Source organism: Jaculus jaculus, chromosome 9, assembly GCF_020740685.1.
Source record: "Jaculus jaculus isolate mJacJac1 chromosome 9, mJacJac1.mat.Y.cur, whole genome shotgun sequence".
In the NCBI taxonomy this organism is placed as follows: domain Eukaryota; kingdom Metazoa; phylum Chordata; class Mammalia; order Rodentia; family Dipodidae; genus Jaculus; species Jaculus jaculus.
In genome coordinates, this window is record NC_059110.1 from 77332890 (window position 1) to 77352441 (window position 19552).

General features: G+C 41.7%; 1 protein-coding gene and 1 pseudogene across 1 annotated transcript in view; both read right to left on the bottom strand.

Annotated features, from left to right (window-relative positions):
* Window positions 1-19552, bottom strand: part of Trpv1 (transient receptor potential cation channel subfamily V member 1) — a 44178-nt gene that overhangs the window by 4002 nt on the left and 20624 nt on the right. The window contains exons 12-14 of the mRNA XM_004672386.2: window positions 18127-18443; window positions 17051-17178; window positions 16254-16369 (exon numbers count right to left, since the gene is read on the bottom strand). Of these exons, the coding sequence (XP_004672443.1) occupies window positions 16254-16369; window positions 17051-17178; window positions 18127-18443 (561 nt within the window). The remainder of the gene's footprint in view (window positions 1-16253; window positions 16370-17050; window positions 17179-18126; window positions 18444-19552) is intronic.
* Window positions 9815-10363, bottom strand: LOC101612638 (annotated as a pseudogene).

A 19552-nucleotide genomic window follows, 5' to 3' on the forward strand; every position in this document is an offset into this window, starting at 1 on the left:
ATGGATGGAGGCAAGAACAGAATATCTGAACTGGAAGGCCAGGTGGCAGATCTAACACAGTCCAACAAAGAGAAAGACAAGCTAATAAAAAGGTATGAGTGGGAATTTCAAGCTATCTGGGACACTATGAAAAGATCAAACATAGAATTCAAAGTATAATAGAAGGAAAAGAATTTTAATCCAGAAGTTTAGTAGGAGTTTTCAACAAAATCATAGAAGAAAATTTTCCCCAAATTGGGAAAGAAATTCCAGTGCAGATGCAGGAAGTTTTTAGAACACCAAACAGAAAAAACCTGGAAAGAACCTCTCCTCGCCATGTTATAATTAAACTACTAAACATACAAACCAAAGAAAATATATTGAAAGCAGTTAGAGAGAAAAAGCAAGTTACCTATAAAGACAAGCCCACCAGGATCACAGAAGATTACTCAACACAAACTTTAAAAACCAGAAGGGCTTGGAAAGATGTATTCCATGTTCATAAAGATTACAACTGTAAACCAAGATTACTATTTTTTTAATTTTTTATTTTGTTTAAATTTTTATTTTATTTATTTAACAGAGAAAGACGGGGAGAGAGAGAGAATGGGCATGTCAGGGTCTCCAGCCACTGCAAACAAACTCCAGATATGTGCATCCCCTTGTGCATCTGACTGATGTGGGTCCCAGGGAATCGAACCAGAGTCCTTTGGCTTTGCAGGCAAATGCCTTAACTGCTAAGCCACCCCTTCAACCCTGACCAAGATTACTTTATCCTGCAAAGCCATCTATCCAAATTGAAGAAGAAATAAGGACATTCTACAACAAAAACAGGCTAACGGAATTTATGACAACTAAGCCAGCTATACAGAAAATACCTGAAAGAATCCTTCATGCTGAAGAGAAAGCAAAGCACACACATGAGGAAATAGGAAAAAATAAACCATACTCAAATAACAGTTAAAACAAGAGAGTAAGAACATGTGGGATATTTTTTTTATAATCATGGAAAATGTTAATAAAAATTGAGAAAAAAAACTGAAAAAAGTCACCCCCCACCAAAAAAACCAAGAGAGTAAAGAGAAACAGGAAACACTACGAAACAAGAAGAATGGAAAGAATAAATACATGCCTTTCAATAACAACTCTTAATATCAATGCCTCAATGCCCCAACCAAAAGACACAGGCTTGCAGACTGAACTAAAAGTCAGGATCCTGCTGTTTGTTTCCTCCAGGAAACTCATCTGCCAATAAAAGATAGACAACGCCTTAGGATGAAAGGATAGAAAATGGTATCTCAAGTAAATGGGCCTAGGAAACAAGCAGGGGTTGCTATTCTAATATCTGACAGGATAGACTTCAAACCAACATTAATGAGGGAAGATAAAGAAGGTCAGTTTATACTGATTAAAGGAACACTCCAACAGGAGGATATTATAATTCTAAACATATATGCACCTAACATGGGGCTCCCAGTTTCATCAAACAAGCACTATTAGACTTAAGGTCACAGATAACACCAAACACAATGGTAGTGAGTGACTTCAGTACCCCACTGTAATCAATTGACAGGTCACCCAGCAAAAAATAAACAGAGAGGCATCTGTATTAAATGATGTCATGGAACAAATGAAATGGACCTAACAGATATCTACAGAACATTCCATCTACATGCTGAAGAGTATACATTTTTCTCAGCAGCACATGGAACATTCCCCAAAATAGACCATATATCAGGATGCAAAGCAAATCTTAACAAATACAGGAAAACTGAAATAATCCCTTGTACTCTATCTGACCACAATGGGATTAAACTACAAATCCGCAACAAGAAAAACTACAGTGCATTCACAAATTCATGAAGACTAAACAGTACACTATTGAATGATGAATGGGTCATTGAAGAAATCAAAAAGGAAATCAATAAGTTCATAGAATCAAATGATGATGAGAATACAACATACCAAAACCTTTGGGACACAATGAAGGCAGTCCTAAGAGGGAAATTTATAGCTCTAAGTGCCTATATTAAGAAAATAGAGAGTTCACAATAAACAATTTCATTCCTCACCTTAAGGCCTTGAAAAAAGAACAAGGCAAACTAAAAATCAGTAGACAAGAAGAAATAATAAAAATTAGGGCAGAAATTAATGAAATAGAAAGCAAAAAAACAATCCAAAAAATCAATGAAACAAAGACTTGGTTCTTTGGTTTTTTTTGTTTGTTTGTTTGTTTGTTTTTGGTTTTTCGAGGCAGAATCTCACTCTAGCCCAGGCTGACCTGGAATTCACTATGTAATCTCAGGGTGGCCTTGAACTCATGGCAATCCTCCTACCTCTGCCTCCCGAGGGCTGGGATTAAAGATGTGCGCCACCACGCCCGGCCCAGACTTGGTTCTTTGAAAGGATAAACAACATTGATAAACCCTTAGCAAATCTGACCAAAAGGAAGAGACAAGAGACAAAAATTAATAAAATTAATAAAAGTTGAAAAAATTACCATTACAACAGATACCAAAAAAATTCAGAAAATTATAAGGACATATTTTTAAAATATGTATGCCTATAAGTTTGAAAATATGAAAGATATGGATGATTTCCTTGATTCATAAGATCTACGAAAAATAAATCCAGATGAGATAAACCATTTAAATAGACCTATAACAATGAGCCAGACGTGGTGGTACACACCTGTAATCCCAACACTCGGGAGGCAGAGATCAGAGGATCATCATAAATTTGAGGCCACCCTGAGGTTACATAGTAAATTCCAGGTCAGCCTGGACCAGAGTGAGACCCTACCTGGGGAGGAAAAAAAAAAGACATATAACAAGTATAGAGATAAAAGCAGTTTTGAAAAATCTCCCAACTGAAAAACGTCCAGGCCCAGATGAATTCACTGGTGAATTTTGCCAGACCTTCATGGAAGAACTAACACCACTGCTTCTCAAACTTTTCCATAAAATAGAAAAGGAAGGAATTCTACCAAACTCCTTCTACAAACCCAGCATTATTCTAATACCAAAACCAGACAAAAACAGAACCAAAAAAAAAAAAAAAAAGAAAAGAAAAGAAAGAAAGAAAACTACAGACTAATCTCCCTCAGGAATTTAGATGCCAAAATTCTGAACAAAATATTGGCAAACAGAATACAAGAATATACCAGAAAGATTATTCACCCCAACTGAGTAGGCTTTATCCCAGAGTTGCAGGGATGGTTCAACATACGCAAATAAATAAATGTAATATACTATATAAATGCACTGAAGAACAAAAATCACATGACCATCTCAATAGATGCAGAAAAAGGCATTTGACAAAATCCAACATCCCTTCATGGTAAAAGTCCTACAGAACCTGGGAATAGAAGGAACATATATCAACATAATAAAAGCTATGAAAAACCTACAGCCAACATAATACTAAATGGGGAAAATCTTGAAGCTTTTCCACTAAATTCAGGAACAAGACAGGGTGTCCCCACTTTTATTTAATATATTACTAGAAGTCTTAGCTATAGCAATAAGCCAAGAGACACACATAAAAGGGATACAAATTGGAAAGGAAGAGATCTAATTATCGTTTATCTGCACATGATATAATTCTATACATATAAGACCCAAAAGACTCTACCAGCAAACATTTTGGGGCTGGTAAACACTTTTAGCAATGTAGCAGGATACAAAAAATAAACGTACAGAAATCAGTAGCTTTCCTATATACTAACAACAAATGTGCAAAGAATGAAATCACAGACTCTCCCTATTCACAATTGCCTCAAAAAAATAAATAAAGTACCTTGGAGTAAACCTAATCAAGGAAATGAAGGATCTCTACAATGAGAACTTTCAAAAACTCAAGTGAGAAATTGCAGAAGACACTAGGAAATGGAAAGACATTCCATGTTCTTGGATTGCAAGAACCGATAATATGAAAATAGCAATCTTACCAAAAGCAATATACACATTTAATGCAATCCCCATTAAAATCCCAATAGTATTCTTCACAGAAATAGAAACAATCCTAAAATTCATTTGGAAACACAAAAAGTCCTCAAATAGCCAAAATAACTTTGAGCAACAAAAGTAAGGCTGGTGGCATCACCATACCCAATTTTAAACTATATTACAAAGCCATAGTAACAAAAACATGGTAGTGGCACAAAGCCAGACATGTAGAACTGAACAGAATAGAAAGCTGGGTGTGGTGGCACATACCTTTAATCCCAACACTCAGGAGGCAGAGGTAGAAGGATTGCCATGAGTTCAAGGCCACCCTGAGACTACATAGTTAATTCCAGATCAGCCTGGACCAAAGTGAGACCCTACCTTAAAAAAACAAAAACAAAAGTAGAAAAACAGGCCGGGCGTGGTGGCGTACACCTTTAATCCCAGCCCTCGGGAGGCAGAGGTAGGAGGATCACCGTGAGTTCGAGGCCACCCTGAGACTACATAGAGAATTCCAGGTCAGCCTGAGCTAAAGTGAGACCCTACCTCGAAAAACCAAAAAAAAAAAAGAAAAGAAAAGAAAGAAAGAAAGAAAGAAAGGGGCTGAGGCTGAGGCTGTTATTAAGTAAAAAGCTGTCAAACATTTACTGAAAGTAGAATTGGTCCCATGGAAAAAAAAAGAAAAAAAAATAGAAGAACAGAATAGAAGACCCAGATGTTAATCCAGGCAGCTACCGCTATCTGATTTTTGACAAAAAATGCCAAAAATATTTATTGGAGAAAAGACAGCCTCTTCAACAAGTGGTGCTGGGAAGACTGGATATCTATATGTAGAAGGATGAAAATAGATCTTTGTCTTCCTCCATGCACAAGAATTAAGTCCAAATGGATCAAGGACCTTAATATCAGACCTGAAACTCTAAAAGTGCTAGAGGGAAAAGTAGGGGAAATACTTCTACATATTGGCATAGGCAATGACTTTCTGAATATAATCCCAGTTGCTCAGGAAATAAAACTACTAATCAATCACTGGGATCCTATCAAGTTACAGAGCTTTTGTACAGCAAAGGACCCTGTGAAAAGAGCAAAGAGACAACCTACAGAATGGGAGAAAGTCTTTGCCAGCTATACATCAGACAGAAGATTAACATCCAGAATATACAAAGAATTCAAAAAACAAAACAATAAGAAATCAAACAATCCTATCAAAAAATGGGCTGTGGGACTAAATAGAGAGTTTTCAAAAGAAGAAATACAGGGCCAGAGGGATGGCTTGATGGTCAAGTCATTTTCCCTGCAAAGCCAAAGGACCCAAGTTCAATTCCCCGAGACCCACGTTAGCCAGATTCACAAGGGGGTGCACATGTCTGGAGTTGGTTTGCAGGGGCTGGAGGCCCTTGAGTGCCCATTCTCTCTCTGTCCCTCTTTCTCTGTCAAGTAAATAAATAAATAATAAAATTTTTTTAAAAAATGAAATACAGATGACTCATAAACATCTAACAAAAGTGTTCTATATTCTTAACTATCAGGGAAATTCAAATTAAAACTACTTCGAGATTCCATCTCACTCTTGTCAGAATGGCTATCATCCAGCAAACAAATGACAGTAAATGTTGGCAAGGATGTAGAAAAGGCGGAACCCTTCCATACTGTTGGTGGGAATGTAGTCTGGTACAGCCATTGTGGAAATCAGTGTGGAGATTCTTGAGACAGCTAAAAATAAATTTACCATACAATCCAGCTATAGCCCTCCTAGGCATATATCCTAATGACTTATCTCACTGCCTTAGAGATACTTGCACAACCATGTTTATTGCTGCATTATTCACATTAGCTAGGAAATGGAACCAGCCTAGATGTCCCTCCACAGATGAATGGATAATGAAGATATGGTACATTTACACAATGGGAGTTCTATCCAGTGGTAAAGAAAAATGAAATTATGAAATTTGCAGGGAAATGGATGGGTCTAGAAAGGATTACACTAAGTGAGGTAACCCAGGCCCAGAAAGCCAAATGTCACATGTTCTCTCTCATATGTGGATTCTAGCTACAAATGTGTACTCGTGTGTGAACAAGAACCAAAAATTGGTAGCAGAGGCCAGTAAGCTAGAAAAAGGATATAAGGGAGGAAGGAGAGGAAAGAACTTGAGGGTATGGTATTGTATATATGTAAGTAGAAGAACCAATCACAGGGAGTGGAATGGCTTAAGCGAGGTTAGGGGAAGAAATTGAGTAAAAGAAGGGTGAGGGGTCAATCACAATTCAAGATATGCTGAATAAGGCATATGAAAACCTATGTTTTTGGTAATGGCACATACAGAAGCCACAGATTATTACTAGAAAATTTTCAGTGCCAGGGACGGGATACCCTCCAGTGAGTTGTTGGCCAGGGAGGGCCCTGTTACCTCCAACACATTACAGGCTATTGCCAAGGCCCTTGGTTTCCCATGAGTAATAGATGGTAAGACCCTATTGCTGCTGAAGACTTCATATGCCTGGGCAGCAAGGTCACTGAGCAATCAAGCTGGGGCTGAGCTGAAAACCTCCTCCCTATAGACCAGCTAGCTGAAAGCTGGACAAATTTGCACTGCATGTAGCCCTATGGGAGACAGAAGTCATCAGCGGTGAAAACAATGGACACTGGAAGCCTCAAGTTTGGCCAAACAGGCCAAATGACCGAACAGGTGCAATAGTTGCATGTCTGCTCTAGGGGAAACCAACTGCTCTCCAATTGGACTAGAGGCCCACTCTATGAGAGGGAATACATGCCTGGTACTAAAACCTAATCAAAAGCCTATGGCAGGGGAGGTCATGAGCCTTAGGGGTGTAAAGCCTGCTCTTGTCTGGTTAAATGCATGTTATGCTCACCAAACTGCCCAGTAAGCCCTACACTTAATGTTCACATTCATCATATTCATCATATGTTAAGGCTACTCTCACTTTTGGTTAGATAAGCTTCTCTTTTCAGATGGGGATGACCCAAAAGGCAACATAGCGTTGAGAAGTGACGAAGGAGTATCCAGCACTGAAACATCTCTATCACGCCCTCCAAGACTCAGGGTCCATTGCAGAAGAGGTGGCAGAAAGAATGTAAGAACCAAAGGAAGGGTACAATGCCTCATAATGCAACTGTCCAGACAGAAATTGGCCTTGATACCCATGACCTCACATGAGACCTTCATAATAGGAGAAAAAGGTGATGACATCAAAATAAAAGAGGCTAACAGAGAGAGGGAGGAGATATGATGGAGAGTGGAGTTGTGAAGGGGAAAGTGAGGGAGGGAGGAAATTATCATGGTTTATTGTCTGTAAGTATAAAAGTTGTAAATAATAAAATTATACATTTTAAAAACTTAGTTGGGGCTGGAGAGATGGCTTAGTGGTTACGGTGCATGCCTGCAAAGCCTAAGGATCCCGGTTTGATTCTCCAGGTCCCCCATAAGACAGATGCACATGGTGGTGCATGCACCTGGAGTTCATTTGCAGTGGCTAGAGGCCCTGGAGCACCCATTCATTCTCTCTCTCTCATAAGGAAGTAAATAAATAAATCTTTTTTTAAAAAACTTAGATGGTCAGGTGTGGTGGCACACACCTTTAATCCCAGCACTCGGGAGGCAGAGGTAGGAGGATTGCTGTGCGTTTGAGGCCACCCTGAGACTACATAGTAAATTTCAGGTCAGCCTGGGCTACAGAAAGACCCTACCTTGAAAAAAAAAAAAAAAACTTAGATGTACAAAACAAAATTGTGGGCTGGAGAGGCACAACAGGGCACACGTGTCTGGAGTTTGTTTGCAGTGGCTGGAAGTCCTGGCGTGCCCGTTCTCTCTCTCTCTCTCTCTCTCTCTCTCTCTCTCTCTCCCTGCCTCTTGCTCTCTCTGTCTGTCACTCTCAAATAAATAAATAGACAAAAACTTTAAAAATTGTATGAAAACACCATAATTTTTTGTAAGATAATAAAAAAATTAATCTTAAAAAAAAGAGAATATAGCAGATTGGAAAAATACCAGGGAAAGCATGGTGTCACTGGGACTCAAGTGGAAAGTACAGCATTGCCTGAAATCCCAGGGAGCTCCTGGGGAACTCCATAGCTGCTTCCACCCTCTGGCCACCTGGGAGAAATGTCAGCCAAGAGGGCAAGCCATCTGTGCTCTCCTTCCATTTTGCTGGTCAGCGAGGCCCTCGGGTTGGCCCCCTTGTGTCTAATCTCTCTGGAAAACCCACCTAAATTCACACCCGTTGGCCTCAGGCCATGATCTAGACCCCTCTGCTGATGTCCAAAACTGGCCACATCTCAAAGGTATTGGGAATGCCGGAGGTTGGTTTCATTGTGACTTTTCCAGCTGAATTCTCCAGGTCTGCTAATGGTACCCTTGTGGGTCTGGCCTGATCCCCACCACCAACCACCCCAAGCAGATATAAAGCACCAATTGCCAAGGGAGGATCCCTGGGCAAAGAAACAGGAAGGCACACTAGGTGACAAGCCAGTTGTCCTATGGGATACTAACCATGGGTAGAGATACCCAGCCTCAGGAATGATTTGACCTAGCCCCAGTTACAGGGTCCTCCAAGAAGGTATGGAGCTCACCACATTCCAGTGCTGACACCCCTCCGTGCATACTCCCTGATCCTCTACTTGCCACTTTTCTTTCTGGTCTTTCCCTCCTGCCTTCTCCCACCTCTTCCTACCACAGAGACTATTTGGTAAGCATCAAGTTAGCAGATCTGCACATCATATTGTGTTAGAATAGGTTTTCTTTGTTTTGTTTTTCCAGTTGAAATATGCCATGCTTTATTTTCTATATTACTGAAACTTTCATGATTTTAAATTTATTAGTATAATGAACTCCTGTCATTTGTTTTCAAGAATTATCAATTTAAGCCGGGTGTGGTGGCACACGCCTTTAATCCCAGCACTCGGGAGGCAGAGGTAGGAGGATTGCCATGAGTTCGAGGCCACCCTGAGACTCCATAGTGAATTCCAGGTCAGCCTGGGCTAGAGTGAGACTCTACTTCAAACCCCCCCCCAAAAAAAATTATCAATTTATAAGTGTTCTTACTTCACCTAGAGTTCTGTATTCAGTTCCTATAGCCCACTTCAATTTATCCATCACAAACTTAAGGTTTGTTGCTTTTTTTAAAGTTTTATTTTATTTTTACTTATGTATTGAGAGAGAATGGGCATGCCAGGGCCTCTAGCCTCTGCAGACAAACTCCAGACATGTGTACCACCATGTGTATCTGGCTTGCTTGGGTTCTGGGGAGTTGAACCTGGGTCCTTAGGCTTTGCAGGCAAGCACCTTAACTGCTAAGCCATGACTCCAGCCTGGTTTGTCGCTTTTTATGCTTGTAACTCAGGCTGGCTTCAGCATCCCCGGTGCTGGAATTACAGGCTTGCAACCCCAGGCCTAGTGAGATTGAGATGGTGCATATAAACCACCCTCTGACCTTCATGAATACAAATTAACTGTATTTTCTAGCCCTTACTGACACTATAGTGCTTTGTTCCACTTCTCAGCTTTTTTTTTCCTAAGTAATCAAGAACACCTTATGCCTGGGCAATACTGAACAACTCTGGGATCTTCCCAAAGTGCTCCATTCATTGAGCAGCCAGGCAGGTGGTTGTCCGTCCTTGATAACACACTCCTCTTGCCTGAAACATCATGTTTTTCCCTCAAGAATCAGATTGAAGGTACTTGTTCAAATGAAGAAAAAACAATCCTTGTTCTGTTTCTTCAAATGCATTGCTAGTTGACCTATTGATGTGCCAAAGTAATTGGAAAAGATGGAGTGTGTCCCAAATCAATAGAAGCCTTTTACTGTTTCAATAAAGCACAAATTGTTCTTGTAACCCGGGGTCTTGTTTCTGTAGCTGGATAACGTAGATCTTATTCATCAGCCTGCTGTACTTTTTCTTCTTCAGAAATAGATACCATCTAATCACTCTGGGATATCCTTGTTTCTAACTATTGTGACTTGCTGAATCAAAGCAGCTAAATTTAAAACAAGTTCAATGTCATTTCCTTCAAGGATTAACTCATCTTTCTGAGCTTGAGGAGCAAAACAAGTAATGCATGTCCTCATCAGAATACTGTGAGTGTATTTTTCATCCAAACGGTTTCAGATTTCAGCAAGAGACCCATTCTCCTAAACAACAAGGTTTATGGGAAACTGGGCATCCACAGACCTCATCTTGTAACAGAATGTGCTCTGCACATGACTACAAATGGTACAAACAGTAACCACTTTCCTTTCTATTTCCCCACCATTTGTCAACTCAGAGCCTCTTCTTTCCAAAGAGACTGAGCTCTAATCAGTATGGCTAAAGTTCCTCCAGAGGGTCCCTCTGGGCCCTTCACAGTCACTGTGCATCCCATCTGAGCGATGTCAACATTTTATGGACTGTCAACAGTGTGATTGCTGAGAATGGTCTTCATTCTCACAGTAGATGTGGCAAAGCAAAATGTTTGGGTTTGAAAATTGCTAATGGGGCTCAGGAAATGGTTCAGCAGTTAAAACTGTGGTATATACACATAACTGAAAATAGTACATTTTTTAATTGAAGTTTTAGTTGCTAAAATATTTTTTTTTCTTCCTCTTCTTTTTTTGGTTTTTTGAGATAGGGTCTCACTCTAGTCCAGGCTGTGTGGTTTCAGGGTGGCCTGGAACTCATAGTGATCTTCCTACCTCTGTCTCCCAATTGCTGGGGTTAAAAGTATGCACCATTACTCCCAGCTAACACATTTAAGGGAACTACAGACTCATGTGCCCCCTTGTGTACCTGGCTTATATGGGTCCTGTGGAATTGAACCTGGGGCCTTAGGCTTCTCAGGAAGATGCCTTAACCACTAAGCCATCTCTCCAGCCAAATAGTTCATTTTTATTAAAAAAAATATATTTATTTGCAAGCAGAGAGACAGACAGAGATAGACAGAGAGAGAGAATGGTCATCCCAGGCCCTCTATCTGCTACAAGTGAACTCCAGACACATGTGCCCCTTTGTTCATCTGGCTTTATGTAGGTACTGGGGAATTGAAACAGATGGTGATAGCCACTGGGATGACCCAAAAGGCAACATAATGCTGAGAAGAAGGGACAGAGAAGTATCCAGCACTGAAACATCTCTACCACCCTCCAAGGCTCAGGGTCCATTGCAGAAGAAGTGGTGAAAAGAATGTAAGGGCCTAAGGAAGGGTACCACTTCTTACAATGCAACTGTCCAGATAGAAATTGGCCTCAATATCCATGACCTCACAGTATCTAACAATACCTACACAAGACCTTCATAATAGGAGAAAAAAATGATGACGTCAAATTAAAAGAGAGACGAATATGACCTACCTAAATTAAATCAAAATGAGATTAATCACTTAAATAGACCTATAACAAACATGGAGATCCGAACACTTATCAATAATCTCCCATCTAAAAAAAGCCCAGGCCCAGATGGATTCACTGCTGAATTTTACCAGACCTTTAAGGAAGAACTAACACCATTCCTTCTTAAGCTTTTCCAGGAAATAGAAAAAGAAGGAATTCTACCAAACTCCTTCTATGAGGCCAGCATCACCCTCATACCAAAACCAGGCAAAGATAGAACAAAAAAAGAAAATTATAGACCAATCTCCCTCATGAACATAGATGCAAAAATTCTCAATAAAATATTGGCAAACAGAATACAAGAATATATCAGAAAGATCATTCACCCTGACCAAGTAGGCTTTATCCCAGAGATGCAGGGATGGTTCAATATACGCAAATCTATAAATGTAATACATTAGGTAAATGGGTTGAAGGCCAAAAATCACATGATCATCTCATTAGATGCAGAGAAAGCATTTGACAAAATCCAACATCCCTTCATGATAAAAGTCCTACAGAGACTGGGAATAGAAGGAACATATCTCAATATAATAAAAGATATTTATGACAAGCCTACAGCCAACATATTAGTAAATGGGGAAAAACTGGAAGCTTTTCCACTAAAATCAGGAATAAGACAAGGGTGTCCACTGTCTCCACTTTTATTTAACATAGTTTTGGAAGTCTTAGCCATAGCAATAAGGCAAGAGACACACATAAAAGGGATACAAATTGGAAAGGAAGAGATCAAGTTATCATTATTTGCAGATGACACGATTCTATACATAAAAGACCCTAAAGACTCTACTAGAAAACTGCTAGAGCTGATAAAAACATATAGCCATGTAGCAGGATACAAAATAAATACACAGAAACCAGTAGCCTTCATATATGCTAACAACAAACACACAGAGGATGAAATCAGAGAATCACTCCCATTCACAATTGCATCAACAAAAATAAAGTACCTTGGAATAAACCCAACCAAGGAAGTAAAGAATCTCTACAATGAGAACTTTAAAACACTCAAGCGAGAAACTACAGAAGACACTAGAAAGTGGAGAAACATCCCTTGTTCCTGGATTGGAAGAATCAATATTGTGAAAATGGCAATCTTACCAAAAGCAATCTACACATTTAACGCAATCCCTATCAAAATTCCAAAATCATTCTTCATGGAAATAGAAAAAAGAATCCAAAAATTCATTTGGAATCACAGAAAACATCGAATATCTAAATAATACTGAGCAACAAAAATAAGGCTGGTGGTATCACCATACCTGATTTTAACCTATACTACAGAGCCATAGTAACAAAAACAGCATGGTACTGGCACAAAAACAGACATGTAGATCAGTGGAACAGAATAGAGGACCCAGATGTAAACCCAGGTAGCTATAGCCACCTGATATTTGATAAAAATGCCAAAAATACTCATTGGAAAAAAGACAGCCTCTTCAGCAAATGGTGTTGGGAAAACTGGATATATATCTGCAGAAGGATGAAAATAGATTCTTCTCTCTCGCCATGCACAAGAATTAAGTCCAAATGGACTAAAGACCTTAACATCAGACCTGAAACTCTGAAACTGCTAGAGGAAAAAGTAGGGGAAACCCTTCAACATATTGGTCTTGGCAAAGACTTTCTAAATACAACCTCAATTGCTCAGGCAATAAAACCACAGATTAATCACTGGGACCTCATGAAATTACAAAGATTTTGCACTGCAAAGGACACAGTGAAAAAAGCAAAGAGGCAACCTACAGAATGGGAAAAAAATCTTCGCCAGCTATATATCTGATAGAGGATTAATATCTAGGATATACAAAGAACTCAAAAAGTTAACTAATAAGGAATCAAACAAGCCAATCAAAAAATGGGCTATGGAGCTAAATAGAGCATTCTCAAAGGAAGAAATACGAATGGCATATAAGCATCTAAAAAAATGTTCTACGTCACTAGTCATCAGGGAAATGCACATTAAAACTACATTGAGATCCCATCTCACTCCTGTCAGATTGGCCACCATCATGAAAACAAATGATCATAAATGTTGGCGGAGATGTGGAAAAAGAGGAACCCCTCTACACTGCTGGTGGGAATGCAATCTGGTCCAGCCGTTGTGGAAATCAGTGTGGAAGTTCCTAAAACAGCTAAAGATTGATCTACCATATGACCCAGCTATAGCACTCCTAGGCATATATCCTAAGGACTCATTTCATTTCCTTAGAAGTACATGCTCAACCATGTTTATTGCTGCTCAATTTATAATAGCTGGGAAATGGAACCAGCCTAGATGTCCCTCAACTTATGAGTGGATAATGAAGATGTGGCACATTTATACAATGGAGTTCTACTCAGCGGTAAAGAAAAATGAAGTTATGAAATTTGCAGAAAAATGGATGGACTTGGAAAAGATTATACTAAGTGAGGTAACCCAGGCCCAGAAAGCCAAGCGCCACATGTTCTCCCTCATATGTGGATCCTAGCTACAGATGAGTGGGCTTCTGCATGAAAAGGAAAATACTTAGTAGCAGAGGCCAGTAAGTTAAAAAGGAGATATAAAGGGAACAGAAAGGAAGGGAGGAGGGTACTTAATAGGTTGCTATTGTATATATGTAAGTACAATGATTGAGATGGGGAGGTAATATGATGGAGAATGGAATGTCAAAGGGGAAAGTGTGGGGGGGAGGGAGAGTATTACCATGGGATTTTTTTTTATAATCATGGAAAATGTTAATAAAAATTAAATTAAAAATAAATAAAAAATAAAAGAGAGACTAAAAGAGAGAGGGAGGGTATATGATGGAAAGCAGAGTTGTGAAGGGGAAATTGGGGGAGGGGAAGGAAATATCATGGTTTATTTTCTATAAGTATAGAAGTTGTCAATAAAAATTATATTTTTAAAAAAAGAGAAACAAATATAAGGATGAAACAGGTACTTCAGATGAACAAAAGCTGATTTACAAATCTGTAATGATAGAAATCATATGGGTACCTGATATGGGGAAGGTAAAATTGACTACCCATAAGGTAGTCACTGAATCAGAAGCTGAAAAGTGTATGGTGCTATCTCGAGTAGAGTGGCAGCTGCCTGAGTATACACATGCACACTTGTCACACCTTACTGTATATTTTAAATGTGTGCATTTTAAGGTTGTTGTGGTAGAATGCCTGCAGTCCCAACTACACAGGAGGTTGAGACAGGAGGATTACTTGGGCCTAGGATTGCATAGTGAGAATCTTCTCTTTTAAAAAATGAACAAAATTAGTACATTTTATGTGCAAATTATATCTCAGTGAAGTTGATTTTTTTAATTCATTTTAAGAATGAGTTCAAGCATGACATCAACAAGGCTGGAGAGATGATTCAGTGGTTAAGGTGCTTGCCCATAAAGCCCATTCCCCAGTACTCAAATAAAAGCTAGATGCACATACAGCTGGAGTTTGTTTGCAGTGGCTAGAGGCCCTGGCGTGTCCATTCTCTCCACCCACCCCCCACCCGCACCAGCCCACTCCTTGGTGTGGTGGCACACGACTGTAATCCCAGCACTTGGGAGGCTGAGGTAGGAGGATCACTGTGAGTTTGAGGCCACCCTGAGACTACATAGTGAACTCCAGGCCAGCCTAAGCTAGAATAAGTTCCTATTTTAAGAACAAAAATAACAACAACAAAAAAAAAGAATGACATTGCTGGGCGTGGTGGCGCACGCCTTTAATCCCAGCACTTGGGAGGCTGAGGTAGGAGGATCACTGTGAGTTTGAGGCCACCCTGAGACTACATAGTGAACTCCAGGCCAGCCTAAGCTAGAATAAATTCCTATTTTAAGAACAAAAATAACAACAACAACAAAAAAAAAATAATGACATTGCTGGGCGTGGTGGTGCATGCCTTTAATCCCAGCACTCGGGAGGAAGAGGTAGGAGGATTGCTGAGAGTTCGAGGCCACCCTGAGACTACATAGTGAATTCCAGGTCAGCCTGAGCCAGAGTGAGACCCTACCTTGAAAAACAACAAAAAAAAAAAAAAAAAAAAAGAATGACATCAACAAAATGGTTATGCCCCTATACTATAATTAAATTTTTTAATAAAATAAAAACAATAAATTAGTGTAAACTTATAATTATGACTCAAAATTAAATGTTCAATATAAGCTATGTTTGCTTCATTTTCAAATAAATGTCCTCAATTAGACCTATATCACTTCCTGTGAAATGTTTGCTATTATTACTGCTAGGTGGCTTTCTGGTTATACTTTTCCCTAGGACCTTTCTGCTCAGGTGTGACCTTTTCTCTCCTACCCTTCTTTCCACCCATCTGGATGCATCATGTAAAAGAAGTGTTCAGGGCTGGAGAGATGGCTTAGCGGTTAAGCGCTTGCCTGTGAAGCCTAAGGTTCGAGGCTCGGTTCCCCAGGTCCCACATTAGCCAGATGCACAAAGGGGCGCACACGTCTGGAGTTCGTTTGCAGAGGCTGGAAGCCCTGGCGCGCCCATTCTCTCTCTCTCCCTCTATCTGTCTTTCTCTCTGTGTCTGTCGCTCTCAAATAAATAAATAAAAATTAAAAAAAAAAAAAGAAGTGTTCAGATGCACCTGTTTGTGTCCCTTCAGCTTCACGGGACTCTGCACACAGGTGTGAGGGACCGCGCAGAGAACATGAGCAATCCACATGAGCTAGCCATTCCACAGGATAGAAGAGGCCTGAGCTGCTTCCTCTGGAGCACCAAGTACAGTGCCTGGGCTAGGGATGCAGGCATGGACAGCATGTGGGTTCACACTGGGTGCTCAGTTGCACAGGCATGTCAAGGATTCCCAACAGTACCACTGACTGAGTGTATGGATGGCTGGCATCTGGGGCTGTTACAGAGCCCAGGTCTTGTATGAAGAAGGCCTTTCAGGATTGGGGAACCCACCTGCCCAGAATCAGGTCCCTCACCGCTACAGGATCACCTTTCACACCTCACCTCGGCCTGACCTCAAGGAGAAGCTCAGGGTGCGTTTGACGCCCTCACAGTAGCCCGGGTCCTCATTAATGATGCCCACATTGGTGTTCCAGGTAGTCCAATTCACCTCATCAACCCTGTAGGAAAGGGACAGGGTTCAGGGGCAAGCTGCCTAAGGCCTCACATCTCGTATGTCAAAGGGGACACAGGACCTGCCTTTTGGATACCATGCCTCCCCAACCACACCACCAGGCACAGGGATTTTAAACACTGGATTCCTGGTTTTGATCAAAGTCACCAGATGGCCCCCTCTGGCCACCTCAAATTTTCTAGTATTGGGCTGGAGAGATGGCTTAGCAGTTAAGCGCTTGCCTGTGAAGCCTAAGGACCCCGGTTCGAGGCTCGGTTCCCCAGGTCCCACGTTAGCCAGATGCACAAGGGGGCGCACGCGTCTGGAGTTCGTTTGCAGAGGCTGGAAGCCCTGGCGCGCCCATTCTCTCTCTCTCCCTCTATCTGTCTTTCTCTCTGTGTCTGTCACTCTCAAATAAATAAATAATAAAAAAAAGTATTTTAAAAAAAAATTTTCTAGTATTTAATGTTAGGGTCCTATCCTCTGAGATCTGAAGTAGGTCCTGTGCCCACAGCTAAATCCTACAGTGGGTCCTGTACCTTCTGATGGCTTTGGGAGCCCCAGTCTCTGATGACTAACAACAAGGAATGCTAAGACTGTTGTCTACACCTAAGCTGGCCCCACGTGTGCCCCCCAGTGCCATGACAGAGCTCAGCAGTTCTCAAGCCTGACTCGGTTTGAGCCTTACCTAAAACACCACCGGTAATCATCCTTGCCATCAGGAGTGAACCCCACCTGCAGCAGCTTGCCCGAGCGGAAGGCCTTCCTCATGCACTTCAGAAAGCTCTTCTCTGTGTCCAGGATGGTGATGGCTCGCTGCAGGAATAGGGTCAGAGACAACCAGTCTAGATCAGCCTCTCCAGGGTCTCTCCCAGTCCCTGGTGCCCCTCTACATCCCTTCCTATATGAGACCCATTTCATTTACACAGCCTGGCAGGCATGCATTCTGTGAAGAATCCTAGTCTAGTCCTGCCTGTGCTCGGCTGTATGACTTCTGAGTCTGAGCAGAGAAGCTCCATGAGTGATGTGCAGTGTCTCAGGCCTTCCCTGAGGAGCTCACAAAGAGACAACACAGTGTAGCTGGTAAGAACAGGGTCTTGGGAGTGGCATCACCTGGTTTGAATTCTGCTCTGCTACCTATTAATGGTGTGGCCTGAAACACAGACAGCTGGTGTCTCTGAGCCTTCAAATAAAGGGGGGATAGTGACAGAAACCCTTTGTGGGAGGATTACATAATATCAGGTAAGTCAGACTTAGAGCAGAACTCTCCAATAAATGCTACTTAATAAAGACAATGTTCTACTAGTGGGAGTCAGGAAGGTAAATATGGACCACATGGCTCAGAAAGGAAGCCCCCAGGGTACCACCCCATGTGAGTCACATCCTTGAGTCTGGTAAGGAGCTCTTAGGGTCCTATCATATGTGAGATGAACCCAGAATCTGGTGACTGGTGCCCACCTAGACCAAGACCCCCTGTGGTGGACACCCCATGGAGCTGAACAACATTTCTTTTTCTTCAGGGATGCCCATCCCCAAGAGAACACAGCATCTGTCAAGTGCAGCTCAGCTAACAGAACCCTGTGCAGGTGATACCCAGCATGGACGCTCATGGTAAGGGAGTCCACCAAGGGAGCTGTGCCACCCTGGGCCCAGATGGGCTTCCTGCCCACTCCTGAAATCCCATAGGGACCCATGTGCCAAGCTAAGTAACAGCAGCAGAGCAGCCAACACCCTCCGGGCCATACATCCCACCAGCCAACCCACCTGCAGCTTCCAGATGTTCTTGCTCTCCTGCGCGATCTTGTTGACAGTCTCGCCCATGAGTGCTATGAGCATGTTGAGCAGGAGGATGTAAGTGAGGATCACGTAGGCTAGCAGCAAGATGATGAAGACGGCCTTGAAGTCATAGTTCTCAGTGAACTCCAGGTCTCCCATGCCAATGGTGAACTTGAACAGCTCCAGACAGGTAGAGTACAGGCTATTGTAGGAGTTGTCTGGGGACCTGCAGCCCCGAAACTTATGTGGTGTGGACTCAGCCAGTTCAGAGTTATTCTTGCCATCCTCAATCAGTGTCACCACCGCTACAGGCCACAGAAGGAAGGGGTGAAGCTGGATGGATATCAAGACCCCAGGTCCCCTGACATGCACCCTCCTTTCCCAGGATGGGACTACAGTGGAAGGTTGTTCAACCATGTAGCACCATTGCCCCAAAACTGTCAGAAAATTATCATAGCATATGCTTTGTTATAATAAGAATGCTGTAATTATCTATTAGAAAAGGAGTTCAAATAAATTTACAAAACTATGTATACAGCGCAAATATAATCACCTCTGTGAAGTACACAACCTGCTGAGTCTAACTAGTCAACCCTAGCTTCACACCCACTTTGTCAGCCACACCATGCTTGCCCATGTCTCTTAGAAAGCCACTGAACTATGGAGGTCAAGCAGCTCAAAGAAGAGTAACCTCTGCTCACATTCTCTGGAAGTGTAGTCTAAGCCGTAGAGCTGCTAAGCATCAGTGCCCTATACTGACTGGAGATGGGTACTCACTTACTCCATGGGCCTAATCTCTTCCTGTGGCCACAGATATGTGGGGCTTCAGATCAGGTGCTCAGCCCACACATATCGTGTCCTACCTAGTCATAGCTGTCCATCCTCCCAGAGAGAGTGTCCAAAACAAACTGCAAGGTGGGCATACCACAGGAACCACGTGACTGCAGGACTCAGATGAAGATGGAAGCAGAGCCAGCCACATGCTCAAAACATGATGTAGACCAGTCAAAGGCCCACAGGAGCCAGCTTGAGGGGACTCCCAGGACTACATCTCAAACAAGGCAAGCTTCAAAATACTGATGATAGCCAGGGCTGTGACCCATTTAGCAATGACAATCCATGAAGAAGGAAAAGAAGTGGAGGAGGAGGGGAGGGGAAGGGAAGAGAAGGGAAAGAAAGGGAGGAAGAAGAAGAGGAGGGGGAAGAGGGAGAAGAAGGAGGAAGAGAAGCCAGGAGGCCATCTGATGTTTAAAAAATGGATTGATGGAGTTGGAGAGATGGCTTAGCAGTTAAGTGCTTGCCTGTGAAGCCTAAGGACCCCAATTTGAGGCTCAATTCCCCAGTACCCACATAAGCCAGATGCACGAGGTGGTGTATGTGTCTAGAGTTCATTTGCAGTGGCTGAAGGTCCTGA